The sequence below is a fragment of the Podarcis vaucheri genome, assembly GCF_965113315.1.
Source record: "Podarcis vaucheri genome assembly, chromosome: 13".
NCBI lineage: Eukaryota > Metazoa > Chordata > Lepidosauria > Squamata > Lacertidae > Podarcis > Podarcis vaucheri.
Window position 1 is genome coordinate 16,229,952 of NC_138751.1, and position 14,174 is coordinate 16,244,125.

Here is a 14,174-nt window from a genome sequence, read left to right on the forward strand (position 1 = left end):
GGAGGAGGCGGGGCGAAGCAGCCGAGCCTGGGCAGGCAAGGTGAGCAAGGTAAAAACATGCAAAGGAGCCACAGGAGAGGCAGCTGACTGGCTCTGGCTGGGAGCCCGTCCCGTCACCAACAGGTTGGGTAACTTGTCCATCAGCCGAGGAAGGCAGAGTCCCGAGCGCAGCCTCCCTCCTTCATTCCACCTGCCGGCAGGACTACCTGAAGGAGCTCACCTGGCGCGCTCTGGCTCCCTTGCGCACACACACGCGCGCCTGACTTCAGCTGCGGGTCTCAGCGACGCACCGGGGACCAAAGGAAATGGGGAGTTTGCTGGGAGGCCTGGGCCTCCTGCTCTTCGTCTCTGGTGAGTACCGGGCAAAAAGAAGCGCCTCTCTCTCCGGAGATTTAGCCTGCCTCCCTCCCTCCTCCTTTCCCAGCACCGGGGTGCGGGTTGGGCGCTGCGTTCCCGCCACCCGCGCCCAGCCCTTTCGCCTGCCGGTCGTTTCCCATCTCTTGCACTCCCATTTTCAGAGCCGTGGCCGGTTTGGCAAGCACGAGGGGGAAGAGCTGCAAACTGGCCTTTTCCAACTGTTGGGCTGTCTGGAAGTGTGCCTGGCGAAGGTGCGATGCAATGGGGGCCAAGTTTCAAGTCCTCACTGAGGTGGCTTTTGAGACTCCCCGCCACCTGCTTGCTTGGAGCAATAGCCTTAGCCTGTGTGACTTGGTCAGAGGACATTGAGGCAACCCCCAAGCTGAGCCATCCTGTGTTATGTATTGGGGTGGCGGTAGGATAACATGGCGTTTTGTCATGGTATCTGTGGAGTGATTCATTCTTCCTCAATAGTAACCCGTGGCTATATATGCCAGTCTCAAAAGGAAGGTGTAGGGACCCGTACTGGTTTGGAAGCTCTGTTGTTTTAGCATTGGCCACCTCGTACCTAGGATCTGAAGAGGCTGAGTGTAGCTGTTGTATACAAAAAAAAAGGTATTCTGGACATGCTCAACGGCATTCTTGTCAGGGCTTGTGGCTTCGCACCATTTTTAATAAATTCATCACTGCGTGACATATGTAGAGCTTAAAACTGAACTCCAGAGCAGTGCCATATTGTTAAAAAAAACAAACACGCCCCAAAATTTATCAGCACGCATGATGATCCATTATGTCCCCTAGATGAGTTTTATTGCACTGTTAAATTGTAAGGAGGGAAACCATGACAACTGTTAAAAGGAATCCTCGAAAATAATGGAACATATGACAAGCCAGCGTGGCACGTTTAAGTTGGTGGTTGGGGAGCAGGTTCTGTTTATGTGTGGAGGGGAGGTAGGGGTGTGTTTGTGTGTGTGTGTGCATGCGCGCACAGTGACTGGTGGTCTGATGGCTTTTTAAAGTGCAGAATTGAAACAAACACATCCCAGCCTTTCCCTCCTTCCTTCTTGAAAGCAGTGTATGCATAGTTGGGGGTAGAATAGGTGCCACATTCCTAGAGGACAAAGGTCCTTTCAGTCTTGGGAAAACACACACAGAAAGGGAAGGGGAAGAAGAGAAGTTTCTTCCTTGGAACTTGTCCCAAGTAAAGGAGGAGGGAGGGAACTTTGCCATGGTGGGTTTTTTCTCCTTCTTCTGTTGGAGTTCCTGTGACTTTAATGGAAAACAGGAGAAACTGCATAAGTGAATTGTTCATAATTCGTGCTGCGACTTCATACTGGAAAGGACTGCACCTGCTGAATTTCTTCCTGCCATGCAAATGTTAAAAGCACAGGAGTTCTGCCGGGGAGGAAAAGGTTGCAACTCGATATAGAAAAGAGTTATCTACAGATGGTGCTCAATGGAAGGCATACACTCTAATCTGAAACACCCTATTGTCTTCTCCAAGATAAGTGAGAGCTGGTGTTAGTTGTTCCTTTGTCAAAGAATAAGACTTTAGGGCTGAGTCCTTTCTCAGAGGCTTGGGAACACAGTGGGGTCTAGTGAGCTGGTGGACAAATCTGGCCTAGGAGCCAAAGGGCATAAAGCCTTTTTGTTGCTGCTCCTTCAACACTCTTTTTCAAACAGCGCAACCCACTTGTGAAACTTCCGTTATCTATCTTCCAACAACCCCGAAACTCTTTGTAACCTGACACCCTTGGGAAAAGTGGCTGGAAGCCAAGCAGTTGAGAACAGTGGAGTTCAGGGTATATGTGTGTGTGTAAGAGAGGGAGAGAATATGATCTGTGCAAATTGTTCATTGGGGTGTGGGTCCAGTGCTGACCTCAGCCTCTGGCAAGAGTTCCTTTCTTACATTTGGAAACAGAGTCACAAGAGTCAGGATCTCTCGTCTGGAATTTCTTATTTGACCAAAACTTATTAAGGTGGAATTCTGACACTTGAATTCAGCAGCAATGCTCCATTCCCTAGAACATGATAAGGCCACCTCTGAGCATGTGCAAAGTACTTCTTTCTTACCAGAATTATGGCCAGGCTCTATCCCTGGGACTGTAGAGTGGTATCACCTCCTCCTGGCACCTCTTTTCTTAGAAACTTGCTTCAGTATTCACAGTGAAACTTGCAAAGCATGCAGGACAGAATCATGTTAGTTCAAGTTTATTGTAGAACCTGCAATAAATTGCTGTAATGCTGCTGTTCAGGATACTAGTCAGTCATGTCTTTTTCCTAGGATGCCCCATTCCCTTGCCCTAGGTTCCCTGTTCCCCTCTCAACAGATGCTTGGTCTGTTGCCAATGAGCTCATTTGGTTTTCACTGAGCTGTTTGGGGGGGATTGCCCTCTCTTCAGGTTTTCCCCTTAAGCTTTTTTTGTTCTTCAGCAAATCTCTGCTAACACATCCCTCACGGCATTGCCTGTAAACATCCTCCACGTTCCTAAAAGGGAGACAGAAATTTTTACTGTGGGGTTTCTTTCTTTGTTACTGCAACTCCATTTCCCGTAAAGCTTCGCCTGTTGAAATTCTGTCCGTCACGTAGCTGTGAAAGGTGTTCTCTAGAAAGAGAATAAGGCAAACTGGAACTTTCCAGGTCAAAATGTGACATGTGGGAAAGTGTATTGATGGGAACTCTACTGAATGGCACAAATTTGCCCCCCGGGGATGAATTGAGAAGGGCACCTTCAACTGCCTGCTGTCCTGCAGGTGTGCCCTGGCTGACCTGGCTGAGCCCCAGGAGGTGGGGTAGAGCAAGAGGGCAGGGATAGTTCAGGCTGGTTTCTTTCTGTGACATTTTGTCTCTGAGGGTGGGGCAGGCTTGGACGTCATTGGTAGGTTACCCAACCAGTTGGGCCTGCCTCTATTTTTAAATGTCCTACTTGCTCATCTCACCGCAACCTCTTGATGGCAGAGCCAAAATAGCTGCAGTGTGTGTATGAGGACTGGCCAGGATGCCTGGAATCAGCTTGTTTTGTGGGGCCTTTCTTGGTGTTGGTTTGTGGGTGGAGGTCTCTGTTGTTGTTGTTGTTTTGATAGTTCAGCTGAGTAAGTCCACCAAAATCTGGGCCAAACCCAGGATATTTTGAGGGCCAATGGAGACTAGGTGCATGCTGAATGTAGCGCCCCCTAGAGGGTTGCTATCTGTTTTCACTTAAAAGCACTGTCACGGGAGGTCAGAGTTGGTGGCTCAAAAGTACTAACAGAACACAACTGGGCCTCTTGCAGGAGGATTTTCATGCTTGAGAGCCCAGTTCAAAACCTGCTGATTCTCGTGTTCAACATTACGTAGCTAGAAGATACAAGATGAGGCCAACCGCAAATGTCTGTTAAGGAGAGAGAAAAATGCTGTGGGCATCAAATGTGGCTTAGGCATTCTTTGTCTACTTGTATCAGAGTTCCCATGACGGGGCCTTTTCAATAGTGGTGCTGCAAAACTCTCTCCCTGTGAATTTTTGCTGGACCTTTTTCTTTTAGGGTTTATTGAAGACTTGCTTTGTTTCAGCCTGCCTTTTATACCACACTTGTATTTGTTTAATGTTGCTTTGGATGTTGCTTTATCTGCTGCTCCTTCCGATTGATTTGTGCTTCTGATAATTCTGCATACTTCCTATTTCAATTGTTGTTTTAATTCTGTAAGCCCCTTTGTGGTACAAAAACAAGTAAATTGCGCAAAACTCTTACCAACTTGACCAGAAGATGCCCTTTCCAGATTAGAACCAGCAGCCCCTAGAGCGTTGACCCCTTCTAAGTTGGAAACTTATGATGCAGACTTCATAGGACCTCAAGGGACCTGCTGTGGCAACAGCATGTAAACTTTGGCACCAAGTCATATTTTAAATATGAAAGAGGAGGTCAACAAACAGGCCACTGGGGTTTAATGGCTAATATGCTTTTTATTCCTCAAAGAGCCATTTCAGTTTTCAGATTAGTTGTGACAAAACCATATTGCTCTGAGGTGCGTCTTAGATAGCTGCTTGCCCAGTGTTTGATCATCCAGAGAACCAGAAAGAAACCACCTGGCCTGCTCTTGTGTCTTTAAGATAGGGATAGGGAACCTATAGGCCACCAACATCTGGAGGGCCATGACCATTAGCTATGTTGGCTGGGACTGATGGGAGTACCAACAACATCTGTAGGGCCTGGGTTCCCCATCCTTACTCTTAACTGCAGCTCAGGGTGCAGAAACGGGCAGAGGAAGTTTTGGACAGCATAGAAATACTAATTTCCCATTCCTGTCTGCATACTGACCTGTTGTAAAAGGCAGAGATTCAGTTGGTTGAAAGTTTGCAATGCTTCCTTAGAAGCCAAAAGGAAGACCTTCCTTGGAATGCCATAAGGTGGTCACCAACTTCGATGGAGACAAGAGGGGAATAGACAAACGGATAAGACTGTCAATGGCTACTAGCCAAGATATATATATATATATATATTGCCTCCAGGATCAGCAGTGGGAGTTTGCTCAGACACCCAATTTTGCGTTAACAAAAAAGTCAGGAAATGAAATGGCCAATGCTGTCCATAATATATATTTTTTCATAAGCACAAAGTGCCTGACATTAGAAAAACAAAAATGTGTGGAAACACAAGCCTTGACAACTCGAGCCTTGTAGAGGGGCTAAATATGAACTTCTTTATTCTCATTTGCCTATTCAGGTTCCCCTCGTCTCCCTCTCCGTGTCCCCAGTGACTCTCTGGCTGGATGCTCTGCCAAGTCCGCTCAGACTCATCTCCCAGGAATCATTGGCACTGCAGGATTTTAGAAAGCCAATCTAGGCTGACAAGCAGGGCGGGAAACAAATCCTTGGGAAGCCACAGCTGTGGCAAGAGAAACTGGGGCAGCAGGAGCAGAGAGGCACACCCTGGCTTCCTTCTCATAGGTTGTAGAAAGTACAGCCTAGGGAGGAAACGTCAGAAAGGCCTGGGAGAAATCACCTTTCTCTCTTCGTCAGCATGACAACGTCCCCTGGTGTGTAATTTCCAAAATGAAACATGCATGGGGCCTGATGTGCTCAGAAACTATGACTTCTGCAGCCACCTCTTTTTCTTTCCCCCGGGTGGCAAGCTGTGCCTATTGCAACAGAGGAAACATTCTGTAGGTGCAGCAGCGAGGGAAGGTTATTCCTGTGTGATTTCTGGCTGCTGCTCATTTGCACACACCTGCCTTACTATCTGACCTTTCTGACCTGGGATTGAAGCGCCAGTCTATACGATTGGCAGAATCAAGTGGTATTTTGGTAGAGCTCTTCTTAGGCTGCACGACTTTTGGCTGCCATGCCGGTTTCAAGTCAGAATGCGATTTCACTGAAACAATAGCATGTTAAAAGAAGGGTTGTACATAGCCTTGTCCTGTGTGCAGAATTTTTCTTTCTCCTTGAGGGAGCAATCTGTCTCTCACTCATTCACTCTGGAGCCTGAAATAATACAATTGGAACAAGCACTCCGCTAGATTTCTCCAAAATTCTAAGAAATATTCCAGCAACTCTAGCATGGGGAAGGGTTTTAGTGAATTGTAACAGATCAATGTGGAGGACAGAATTCTTGTGTTTGATTACTTGAGACAGAGTGAGGCCTGGTGACTCTTAAAGACGTTGCAGTACTCGGAAACAGAAACATAAAAGTGGGATCTTGATCAGGCAAATGTTGGTTCATATGTAGTGCTAAGCTAAACCATGGCTTAAGGCAAATAAGCCAACATGCAGGCTCCTGGAGAGGGGATGACAGCAGCTTCTCTCCTCCTCCTCTGGTGGTTCCGCTGTTGCACTTCTTTGAATTAAACTTTAGTTTAGCATGTCCAAACCCATAAGCTGTAAACCCTAGAACAAACCTTGGTTATAGCTCACCCTTTGCTGGAGCAAGAGAGACCATGAGCCTGGGTTTGGACATGAGAAGCCAAACCATGGTTTGGCTCAGAGCAACACAGCAACAAGAGGTGCAGAGAAGGAGCACAGCAGCTATGATCCTTTTCCAGGAAGCGGCATGTTTGTTCATTGCATTAAGGCTAAGGATCGTCTTAGTGTTGAAGTGCAAACTAGGTCATAGCTGGAATGAGTTTTCAAGTAATTTGTTTTTTGTTTTGTGTTTAAATGTGAAAATATTTAAGTGCTGTTTGTTTTATTGTAATCAAAATGTTGCAACTTGTCTTTATAACTCTACTTCTTTTTTAATTTCACAGTATTCTTCTCATACTCCCACTCTGCTGCCATTGGAGCCAACAGTACCCAACCAGGTAAGATATTTGAATTTTGCATGAATGGGTGTGAATTTTTATTTTATTTTTTTAAAAAGAACAACACTGCACACCACTAAGTATGTCAACAATGGACATACATTGATTACCTTCCCTGTTTTCTTATATATTAATTTAATCCTCCTCTGCTCATACCAATTATTATTTAGGTTCCAAATTCACTTCCTAGAGTCTAGAAAGCAACTTTTTTACACTTAAAACCCTGCCTTCAACACAGTAGGAATCTTCTTCAGTCAGCTCCGTGGCCTCTGAGATTTCAGTAGGCATTGTGCATACACATTCAGTCACATCTCTGCAGCCATATAAGGTCTCCAAATATAGGTTTCCATATTTAAAAATACAGTTTTGAGAGATTTCAGAATGCCTTGTCTACCTCTTATTGAATGGTGGGAACACCGGAAGCATATAGGAACCACTTTCAGGGTTCTTCTTACAGCCAAGCAGTATATAAATTATATGAACGAATAACATAGGAAGCTGCCTTATACCAAATCATACCTTTGGTCAGTTTAGCTCAGTATTGTTTACACTGAGTCTTGATGGCTGCCTGGGATTTTGGGCAAAAGCTTTCCCAGGCCCTACCTGGAGACACCGGGGATTGAACTTGGGAACTTCCACATGCAAGACAGATAGATGCCCTTCCAGTGAGCCATGGCCCTTCCCCACACAGAAGGAGAAACATAATAGGATGCAGAGCCGTGGGTACACAAGCCCATCATGTTGTCTGATCGTCGTGTACAAAAGAACATGTGATGTGGGTGATTTCTGGAACGTCTTTTCACTCTGCAAAATGTCTTTATGTCTGCAGGATTCTGTGGAGTGCCCGCTATGGGGCGAATCATGGGTGGCATGAACGCCGAGCATGGGCAGTGGCCCTGGCAGGTATCCCTGACCAGCAGCAGCGGCGGCCGTCACCTCTGCGGAGCGTCTCTCATTGCCCCCCAGTGGCTAGTCACAGCGGCACATTGCTTCCCTGCGTAAGTGCAAGGCATCCGTGGAATAAGATGCTGTTGTGGGTGTTGGGGAAGAGAGCAGGCAATGCCTTTTGGATAGGAAGTTTAAATCAGGCATAGGCAAACTCGGCCCTGCAGATGTTATGGGACACAACTCCCATCATCCCTAATCAACAGGACCAGTGGTCAGGAATGATGGGAATTGTAGTCCCAAAACATCTGGAGGGCCGAGTTTGCCTATGCCTGGTTTAAATAATAGAAAGCTGGTGAGGCATGCAGACACTATTCTGCAGCCTTCTCATAATTCGAGAGCTTGGTTTACTGATGAGGATGCTAAAAATGTTGGCTTTAGCATTTGCATGGTGCTTCTGGGCAGTGTTCAAAGCACTGCCAGAAGATGACGTCCCGGTATGTGAAATTTGAAAAGACCCTGAAAGGTGGGCTCGTGCTATTATATATATATATATATCAGATAGTGAGGGTTGAGAGAGAATGGTTTTTCCAACATCACCTATGGCAGAGGCAAGATTTGCACTGGAGACCCGATCCTTCCCACTGCCCAACTCACCGCTTAGTCTCATAGGAACTATGCTATGTTAGATTTTAATCATTACCTATAGAGTACAGTATATCCTTGTGTGTCTGCCTAGTGCTAACTTGTTAATGAACAACTTCAAGGTCTCTGCTTTCCCTTCTTATGGTTCTGTACCTCTGACTTGGACAGTCCTTCCTAGATCGCGTCTGAAAAATGGGGAGACACATTCATGTAGAATGGACCTGTACCAGGGAGAGGGCCTTTTCAGTAGTGGCCCCCTGTCCAATGGAGCAGGCTTCCTAGTAAAGCTTGCTTGGTGCTATATTTGTGGTATTTTTAGTTTCAGAATATTTTCTAAATAACTCTTGCAATCTGGGTCTTTCAATATTTTTTTAAAAAATATATTGCCTTAATTTGGGCTGTGTGTGATGAATTTTGTTTTTCACATATTTATCTTTTTGAATTTATGGTTTCATGGCTTATTTGTATCAAAATGGATTTCTTGTTTATCATAAGCTTCCCAGATAACTTTATGGGGCAGAATACAAATGTCATAAACAAGGTCAATCCATGACTGCCCTCCGTGCAGGTTAAATGGAATCTCCACGTTAAGAAAAGTTCACCTCTAAATACTCGTTTCTGGGGCAGAATTAAATGGAAGACTGTTGCTTTCTCTCCCTCCCCATGTGCTAAAGACTTCAGTCTGGCTACCATTGGATATGTGAACCCCTAGCACAGGTACTCTTAGACCCTTAGCAACGACCTCCTTTTGCATCTTAGAAATGCATTTTAATACGAGCATATTGCTTCCTCTCCTTTTTGCAGGAAGGCTGAAATTGAAGACTACGATGTCATCCTGGGGGTCCATCGGCTGAATGACCCCCCAAACGACCTGCAAGTTATGCAGGTGGAGCAAGTGATTAAGCACCCTGACTACGTGGAAGAAGAAGGCTCTAAAGGGGACATTGCCCTGGTGAAGCTCAAGAAGGCAGTGAACTACAGCCGAACAATCCGGCCCATATGCCTGCCCGCCTCTTCTGTCGTCTTCCCGGCCGGCATGAAATGCACCGTCACCGGCTGGGGGAACGTGCTTGTCTCCAGTAAGGAAGAAATTGTTTTCCTATTGGAGTCATGGTCCTTAGAGTGGCGGAACTTGTTCTGGCACTATGATGCGACCACATCTGGAATGGGAGGGGCACAGCTAATCCTCTGTAATGCCATGTTTCCCTTGTGCAGTCAGGGCTCAGTCCCCATCTCTCTCCTCCATCCCCTCCACCCAAAAAGGCCTTCATATCTCAGCATGGAGGCTTAGGCCTGGGGCACGTGAAGAGACAATGAAGTGGTTTCCTCTGCATATGGCATGAGTGCCTTTGTTTATTGTCCGTATCTTGATGCAGACACAGCCTCAGCTGTAGGAAAGGAGTCCGTAGCTGCAGATTAGGGAGCCTGGCTTCCAGAATGATGAGGCACTTATCCACCTGCACTCCCAACACAAAGGCAAACACCTAGCCACCCGGGACACAAAAAGAAGCTGGTCCATTAGAGTGAATGGGGAGCTGCCCCACCAACCTCAGCCTGCCCTTAGCCTGCCCCCACTTGCTCTGCAGCCTTGCTTCCAGTCAGCCCAGGAGTGGCACCAGCTGCCAGCTTCCTCCTCCTCCTCCTTGGACTCGGTGTTGCTCCTCGTAGAACTTGGCCGAGAGGAAGATAGGGACAAAATTAGATTGAGTCGCCTTTGGTGCTGGCTGCACCTACTGTTGGCCTCCTGCCCTACCAGTCCCCACTGCAGGACAGCCTTTCTCCACATCTGGGCACTGACTCTGAGTTTCGTTTCTTCCTTTAGCAAGCCTCCCCACACCCAAGACGCTGCAGCAGCTTGAAGTGCCAATTATTGGGCTAGACACTTGCAAGTGCCTGTACAGGCGAAACCCTGATCCTACGGATCCCCTCACCGTCCACGATGACATGATCTGTGCTGGCTTTGCTGAGGGGATGAAGGATGCATGCCAGGTGAGATCAGGCAGGAGGAGAGGGGAGGCTGGGGATGCCCGTTTGTTGAGGAAAGGGGGTGGCATTTTAGAATGAGGCGGTGAGACCCAGATTTGGCACTGTACAAAAGGCCAAGGCTGATGGCCTTTTGATGTTTAGCTTCAGCCAGCACCTGTTTATACATTGCATAGATGTCTGGAAAGAAAGTGCTGTAGCAACTCATGGATTAGAACCCTCTTTTCTTGTATAAACATGCACTATGCCCCCTTTCCCCCCTTGGTTATGGGGCACTTTGTAGCCCTTCTCAGGCAATTCACTATAAGTGATCATTTGACAGGCTGGGCTGGGGAAAATTCTTGCCAGTCCTGCACTGCGCCATCTTTATTCCATGTAGAACAGGGTATAGAGTCCTTTTTTGGCCCAGTGAGCCAGAGCTTTTTTCTCCCTCCCTGACTGCTTTGGCTGGCCAAATTTGCTAGGCGAGCAAAATCACCCACCCACCTGTCAGTCACCTGAGATTTTATCGAAGTTGGCTAGCTGGGTAGGGGAGGAGATCGTTATAAAGCAGGATTGAACTCCTTGCCCTTCCTGATTTCTGCAGGGATCAACTCTGCCAATGAGTTCCTGACAGGAAGCTTGCTCACCCAACTGAGCTAAGCAGGACCAAACTCTCGCCTGTCAGCTGATGTCACCTGATTGACACCTGATTCCAGGGTGGTTCTGGAAAAACTGCCTTGTGGGCTTAGCTGGAAGCCCTGGCAGGCTACGACTGGCTGATGGGCTAGGGTTGCAATGTAGGTGGGGACCACGTTGAATAGTTCTTGGGGGTATACTTTGGGTAATGCCGACCCCCTTAACTCACTTGGATCCTTCCAGATAGCTGCCTGTGGAAGAGTACTCTCAAGTCCAGCTGCTCACAGTCAGCCTTCTGGCGTTTCCCTCACTGAGAGAAGTGAGGTTACAGGGAAACAGAGGGCCTTCTCGGTAGTTGCACCTGCACTGTGGAACGCCCTCCCGTCAGATGTCAAGGAAATAAACAACTATATGACTTTTAAAAGACATCTGAAGGCAGCCCTGTATAAGGAAGTTTTAAATGTGTTCTGTTTTACAGTGGTTTAATAATTAGTTGGAAGCCAGAGTGGCTGGGGCAATGCAGCCAGATGGGTGGCATATAAATTATTATTATTATTTATCCCCAATCTAATAACCATTTCTCCCCCTAGGGTGACTCTGGAGGACCCCTTTCCTGTCGTATTGGCAATGCTTGGCTGCTGGCCGGAGTGGTGAGTTGGGGGGACGAATGTGGAGCCCCCAACAGGCCTGGTATCTACAGCCGCATCTCAACCTATGCCGACTGGATTCAGGCAAATGTTCCAGAGGTGCAGCTCAGCCAAGTGACCTCCGACGTGCAGCCCATCTCGGAGGAGGGCATGTGCTCTGACACTCCTGACACTAGCCGGCCTGGGCCTTACGATGACATCCAGCCTCAGCCAGGCTGGTCCCGCCCCATCAAGCCGACAAACCCTGCCTCGGGCAGCGCTGCGTCCTGGGCCTGCATGTCCAGCCTGCCTCTTCTTGTCCTCTTCCTTCAGACCTTCCACTATTTCTTATGAATCGTCCCTCAAGTGGGCCAAATGACTGATTGTGTAGCGGGGGGAGAGCAGTCCCTTCCTACTCCGTGCTCAAGTGGGTGGTCCCACTATTTCACATTCTGCCATGCCTCAGGTTTTTTCGCTTTGCTCTCTGGAAGCATGTGATGCTCTTGGTACAATTACAAAACAGCAGCCTTGTTCTGGAGCAGAGGGTTCTGCCAAGCCATGAAGGTTCAGTCCAATGTGCACTCGAGGTCTGCTTAGTATATATACCTTACATTCCAACTTGCTGTTTCCTCCTTCCCTTTTGTTCCCTTTGACATGTTAATTTATGACAATCCCCTGGGCCTGCTGCTGGAGAACTTGCCCTGCCTCAGCACAATTACAGAAGCCATGAATGGCAACCGCCTCCTTGCCTCTTTGTTGAGGGCAGACTCACATTAAGTTGTCTTTGTCTCCTCATCATGCCAGGTCCTGATCTGCTCTCTGGGTCTTGGTTCTCACTAATCCTGGATTTCACCATTGTTACCAATGTATTCTTCACCCAAATCCATTTATCTCGATCTGCCTTCTGGTTATCGCCCCTCAGCTTCCCTCCACCCTTTCCAGTCTGTAACAGGGTGCCTTCGTGGTTCTTTTTGGGGTCTTTGCTCCTGCTAACCATTGCAGCTTCAGTCCTGAGAAGCTCCACACAGATTCTACTGGCACACCAGTGGTTTTGCTGCCTGGTCTCATCCTAGAATGTGAGTTGGCTCCCTCTAAGCCAAATCAGTTAGCTGAACCCTACACCTGTTTTTTAGGGTCCAGTTCAAACCATTGTCCGATATCCCACTGATTCCGATACCTCATGGAGTTGGGTATAAACTACACCCTCAAACACCCCCTTCTATGGTGCCTACTGGCTGGAGGTAGTGTGGAGTGTCATCTAGGGAGCCCGACCGACACTGCCTTTGTGTTAAAGCCTCAGTAGTCCACCGTGATTGGATCAAGACCAGTGTTAAAGAAGTGACACTCAGCAATGTGTCTGTGGAAGCAGCATCTGTCTCTAGGGGATCTAGGGTGACGCTCCAGGTGGCTTCATGGCAGCTAATCTGCTTTTTGCTTCCTGGATTCTTGTGGCCCTTGACAAGTGTGTTTGGGAGCAACTAAGACGACATGTTTTCCTGATGCCTCCTTGAAGCTCAGACTGAAAAGATGGAGTGACGGCACCGAACCATGTTTCTTAATTAGCTGCCACATTTTGACCCCTGGCTGAGGACTTGGTCATCTTTGTGTGCTGACCGAACTGCAACTTCCCTTGACTGGCTTGGATTCTTTGAATGGTAATCTCACTTATGTTTCTGTGCGTGATCAATGAATCTCTCCATTGGTGGAGTGTGTGCATGTCTATGTATGTATGTATGTATGTATGTGTGTATATATATGTGTGTGTGTGTGTGCGCGCGTGATAAAAAGTTGCGGGAAACATAATCAGGGCAACATTACTGCATTACTGCTAAATGAAATGTCCTGCCTTAGCTTGAAGATTTATTTATGATGCAGCATGACTTGCATGTGAGGCAGAAATGGAATGGGACTGCTTTACGTAAGTTTGCTGCTGCCGAATCATAGACATATTATTGGTCTTCCCTGACAACCTGTATTTGCACATCTTTTTAAAATAAGTATGTAAGCATCTATTTGTTTTTTGGGAAGGATGAGAATCAGATGTTGCTCTCACAATGAAGGGTTTTTAATAAAGCAAATAGTAATTCTAAAGTGACTGTAGTAGTTGTGTTAACTTCCACCACTGTCCTGAGCGCCGACTGAATCCAGAGACAAATTCCGCATGTTAAGGGGCTGCTTGCAACACTTGAAATACCTGTGTACAGAGGTGGGGGGAAAATTCCTTTGGAAGTGGCTGCATAATAAGACCAGGTTCACAGGCTTATGGGAATTGCTCCATTTTCTACTGGAACTGAAAGCAAGATAGTCACTTAAGTGACAGACAGAATGCACTCCATAAGCCATGCATTCTGTTACAGCTGGGCCAGTGGCATGGCAGCCAAGTTCACAGGAAAGGCCAAAGCCTGATTTCCACCTTATCCACCTGGCAAAGATACTGTGGACACCTAAGAATGGCAACTGTAAAAAATAATAATTAGCACCTAACTAAACATGACAGCAAGGTGCGCAGAACACACTTACAGCTCAATAAAAATGCGTAGGATTGCATTAGTAGCCACCACTAAGCCATTACTGTAAAATAGAGACACCACAAAGTAAGCTGTTGGTACTTTCACTTACATGGAATTAAATCATGGTAAGGCTGCACTCCTTTGCAATAACACTACACTAATTATGATAAGACAAAAACATGATTCTAACGATTAACAACACATTTATTGTGCCACTACTTTATATAGACTAGAATGTGCTTATGCTACAAAAAACACATGCCTAACCATGTCTAC

At 47.0% G+C, this 14,174-nt stretch overlaps 1 protein-coding gene across 1 annotated transcript; it reads left to right on the plus strand.

Moving 5' to 3' along the window:
* Nucleotides 1-13,479, plus strand: PRSS8 (serine protease 8). The gene is made up of 6 exons (XM_082195900.1): nt 1-351; nt 6,578-6,631; nt 7,461-7,629; nt 8,966-9,240; nt 9,984-10,150; nt 11,353-13,479. Exons 1-6 carry the CDS (start codon nt 306-308, stop codon nt 11,740-11,742), a joined length of 1,101 nt encoding a protein of 366 aa, XP_082052026.1. The 5' UTR covers nt 1-305; the 3' UTR covers nt 11,743-13,479.
* Nucleotides 13,480-14,174: the final 695 nt, after the last annotated feature.